The sequence below is a fragment of the Antechinus flavipes genome, chromosome 2 (genome assembly GCF_016432865.1).
Source record: "Antechinus flavipes isolate AdamAnt ecotype Samford, QLD, Australia chromosome 2, AdamAnt_v2, whole genome shotgun sequence".
NCBI classification, from domain to species: domain Eukaryota; kingdom Metazoa; phylum Chordata; class Mammalia; order Dasyuromorphia; family Dasyuridae; genus Antechinus; species Antechinus flavipes.
The window spans coordinates 213799463-213803811 of NC_067399.1; the positions used below are offsets into that span (position 1 = coordinate 213799463).

Sequence of the window (4349 nt, forward strand, 5' to 3'; positions counted from 1 at the left end):
CCAGTGAAGGCAATGTCTCAAGATTAGCAATGTGCAGCCAATTCTAATTCTAGAGCAGAGATGGAGACAGGAATCACAATGAACCACAATGGTCTACGTGCCAAGACTATGAGCTATTATAAATCCCATTGGAATGAGAATCAGGAGGGGAGATTGATTTCTTTCACTTTTCTTGTTTCTAATCCATGATCTTAAAATACACTTTTCCTTATTTCTTTCCATGGAGTTTCTGTCATTAGGGAATAACATCACCTATCTGAAAATCTGGGAGGCCAAAGCAGGAGGAGGTTCAGGAGATGGTCAGAGGAAAAGGGTAACATATGTATAGGATTTATGTGCTCACAGTATGCTAAGGTTTTGAATCCATACATGTCATGGAGTCAGAGAAAGATAGAGGAGAGCTCAAAAGGAGAAGTTAATTTATATGGTCTTGTATAAACCATAGTTCATGTACTCTATATTCTAACCAAACTAATCTAATTTCAATTCCACTTACAATCCATCTATTTCCCATTAACATGTCTTTGTTCAAGCTGTCCCCTATGCTTGGAATGAACTCCCTCATTAACGTAACCTCTTAGCTTCTTACAAAGTTGAGTTTAAATGCCAGTTCCTATATGAGCCCTTTCTTGATCCCCTCCTCCAATTAGTACCTCCTTCAAATTACTTTGTATTTCCTTTATATAAACATTCCATCATTCTAGCTCCATTTGTCTTATATTTCCAGTACTTGGCACATAGAAGGTTCTTAATAAATGTTTGTGAATTGATTGACTATTTGACAGTGAATAATCTGTTAAAAAGTATAGTTGAAGAGTAAGGAACTTGGGAGACCAAAGACTTATTGACTCTCTAGCAGCTTCATGCCTGTACATCATGAATACATTCTGTTTAAGACTGAGAAGGCCTGGACATGGAGAGCACTGAATAACATCACAAAAATGAATTAATTATATTTTAACACACAGGCAATGACTCCTTACTGATATGGGAGTCATTCCTCAATCAGCTGTCTGTGTACCATCAGACCACCAACTTGTTTGAGCAAAGAAAGCTGGAAGAATAAACATGAGAAAAAGATATGGCATAAATTAAAACAACTGCAATTGATTTATTTAAAACAATGTACTGATGCCAAAGGTCTAAAATAAAATGCAAGACATATAGGGAAGTACATAGAAAGCATAACATACTTATTAACTTTTACCATCTTATGCAAGACTATGATACAAATTTGTCTTGGTTAAAATGATCCCTGGAAAGGTTCATTTCTAGAATGTCTAGTAATAGTTTTAAAATGTCTTGACTTTATATCCTAATACTACATGCTTATTATTATTTCAAAATAATATTGAGTTGGCCCAAGTCTGTGAAGTCAGCATATTTACCAAAAGAATACTATTAAAAGGAAAGAAACATCTTAAAAACTCCAATATTTAGGAAATGTCAAATACTGGATTAAAAGCTAAGAGTAACAAAACTTTTTATGATATCTTGTTTACTACTGTTTCAATATAATCTTCACTTTCTAAAATCCAAGAAAGTCTTAAAGTAACATTATCATTTTTGTGTAACAATTTCTATTTGCACAGTGTCTAAAAAAGAATAACATTCTATACCAAATGTACAGTAATTCTACAACAACCAATAGCAATGATACATTTGCATCACATGTTCCTCACTTAACCTATATCACCTCTTTTGGTGGTAGATAGAATTGCAAATAGCATGCTGAACCAGAAAGTCTAGAGTTCAAATTCAGCCTCAGAAACTTAGTAACTATGATTTTGGTTGAGCTGCTTAAACCTCTCAACCTTAGTTTTCTAATTTGTAAAATGAGTAAAATAATAGCACCCACCTCACTAAATTAATCTGAGGATGAAGCAAGATATATAAAGTGCTTTGCAAACCTAAAAGCATTATATAAATTTTAGCTATAATTTATACAAGTAGAGCAGGTATCATATCCACTTAAAAAACTAAGGACATGGTGTCCATAAATGACGTAGTAGACTGAGTGAAGAGCCAAGAGTAATCTGGATTTTAATTACAATTCTGGCACAATAACTCTAGCAAGCCATTTTAAAAAACCTTGGTTTCCTCAACAATAAAAAGGGAATAACATTACCTACCTCACCAGGTGGTTGAGAGTATCAGTCGATCAAAAAGCACTTATTAAGAGACAGCTAAGAGCTAGGCACTGAACTTAGCTTTTAGGGAAACGAGAACCTTTTAAGAATCCCTACAAAAAAAAAAAAAAAAAAAAAAAAAAGAGCTTAAATTCTAACGAGGCGAAGCGGTCAGAGAGATGCTATAAGTAGATCAAAAGACAAGCAAACCGTCAACGGTTATTAATATTGTTTTGCTCCAAGGCTACCCATGCATTAGAACCCAGATCTTCTTTCTCCCTGATCCTAGACTATTGTTCTAGGGAGTCCCGAATCACCTTCCTTAGCCTAGTGAAGTTCTGTACCCGGGACCAGGCAGATAACAAACTTCTCCCTCCCCCTACTTCTGCAGATGCAATACTAGAGCTGCCAGCACAAGAACTTTTTCCTCGGGGAAGAGACCTCTCCCCTGCCAATCTCCAGTCCGGGACTCGAGACGACCGCAGAGGGGGAGGAGTCCAGGTCATGGGGCTGAGGTCTGACAATGGAGACCCAGTGTCCCTGACAGGAGCTCAGAGTAACCCGATCGCCAGGACTACGTATCTGTGAGCATCCTGGGGGGGAGTGGGATGGGAAGGGAAGAGTGGGCCTGGCCTGTCGATCATTCAGTCACTCACTGCAGGTGAAGACTCAACCTGCGGCCCGAAACAGGAAGAATCCTGTTTGCTCTCGGGAAGATCAGCAGAACTGGCAACCTAGGGAGAGTTGGAAGGAGTAGGAGACGAAGGTTACCTTACCTCTAGAGAGGGGGGCCCTTCTTCGCTGGCTGGCTGATCCAGGCGAATGCAGCGGGCCCAAGAGCAGCATAAGCAACAGCAGCCGCAGGAGCAGCTGCAGCAGCCGCAGCAACAGCAGCCCCACTGAAGTGACCCGGATACACCGCCCTGGAAGCAGGAAGCTGGAGGAGCTGTAGATGCCGCTGACAGACGCCGCGCAAGCGCACAGTGCGACTGTATCTAAGTCGCTGCGATGTCCCAGAGTGCGACCCGTCTCCGGGAAGGAACCTCGCGGGACTGAGCGCTGAGTGGGCACGCGCCTCACTGGTCAGTGCGTGCAGAACTCGGAGCCTAAGGGGGCGCGAGCTGGCCGGAAGAGTAAGAGGGAACGAGGAGAAGGAGGAGGAAGAATAGGAGAAAGAGGAAGAGGAGGAGGAGCACGGGGAGGGGACGGGACGGAAAGAGGGAAAGGGTAGAAGAGATCCCTAGAGGAGAGATGACGGCGATTGAGGGGGACTGGAAGGGGAAGGGAGGGGCCAAGGAGACGGGGAGAAAATTAGGGGAGAAGAGGGAGGAGGGGAAACAGGAAGGAAGACGAGGGAAAAGAGCAGGGGAAAGGAAGGAAGAAGAGTAGGAAAGGGAAGAAGGGAAGGGCAGAGGAGCAAGCAAGGGAACTGGGGGAAGGGAAAGGGAGGAGCGAGTTCCAGGAGACCGAGAAAAGAAGGGAGACGAAGGAGAGGGGAAGGGGAAACGAGGGAAACGGGAAGGGGAAGAAAGGAAGGAGAGAGACGGCAGAGAAAGAAGGGAAAAAGGGAAAGGGGACAAAGGGGAGGAAGCGAACGTGGAGAGAATGAAAGAGAAGGGGAGAGGAGACTGTAAAGGAAACAAGGGGGGAGGGAGGGATAGAGAGGCAACGAGGGGACTAGGGAAAAGAGAAGAGAAGAGGGATAGGGGAAGGGGAGATGAGGAAGAAGGGAGGGTAAAAGGAGGGAGGAGAGGGATAAGAGAGAAAGGGAGAGAAGAGGAAGGAGGCAATCAGGGAGAAGAGAAAGAGACAAGAGGCACAGGGAGAAGGGAAGACCAGAAAGAGAGTGAAGCAGACAGGGAAGAAGGAAGAAGTCAAGGAGGGCTAGAAGGAGGGGAAAATAAGGCAAAAGAGAAGGAAAGGAGAGAAGAGGAATCAGAGGGACAGGGAGAAGAAGAAAAGAGGGGGAACGAGATATTTAAGGAAAAGGGAAAGAAAGTGGAGGGACCTGGGAGAAAGGAGAGAGAAGAGAGAAGGGGTACTGGGGAAAGAGCAAGGAGAAAAGAAGAAAGCCAGAGAAGAGAGAAAGGGAACAGCAAAATCACAAGGAAGAAGGGCAAGGGGGGAGAGGCTAATAGAGAAAGGAAGGGAAGACTAGGGTGATGGGGGAATGATGGAGGGGGGGAAGACTGAGGGACTAGGGAGAAGGGAAGAAGAGAG

General features: G+C 43.7%; 1 protein-coding gene across 4 annotated transcripts in view; it reads right to left on the reverse strand.

Moving 5' to 3' along the window:
* HEATR5B (HEAT repeat containing 5B) overlaps positions 1–3014 on the reverse strand; it is a 138342-nt gene extending 135328 nt beyond the window's left edge. For 2 of the 4 annotated variants that reach the window (XM_051976146.1, XM_051976145.1), the window contains exon 1: positions 984–1013. In XM_051976146.1, coding sequence (XP_051832106.1) covers positions 984–998 — 15 coding nt within the window. In that variant the 5' untranslated portion in view covers positions 999–1013. Of the gene's footprint in view, positions 1–983; positions 1055–2132; positions 2243–2905 lie in introns of those variants that run through there. The other 2 variants (XM_051976148.1, XM_051976147.1) reach the window with 2 other exon arrangements.
* Positions 3015–4349: the final 1335 nt, after the last annotated feature.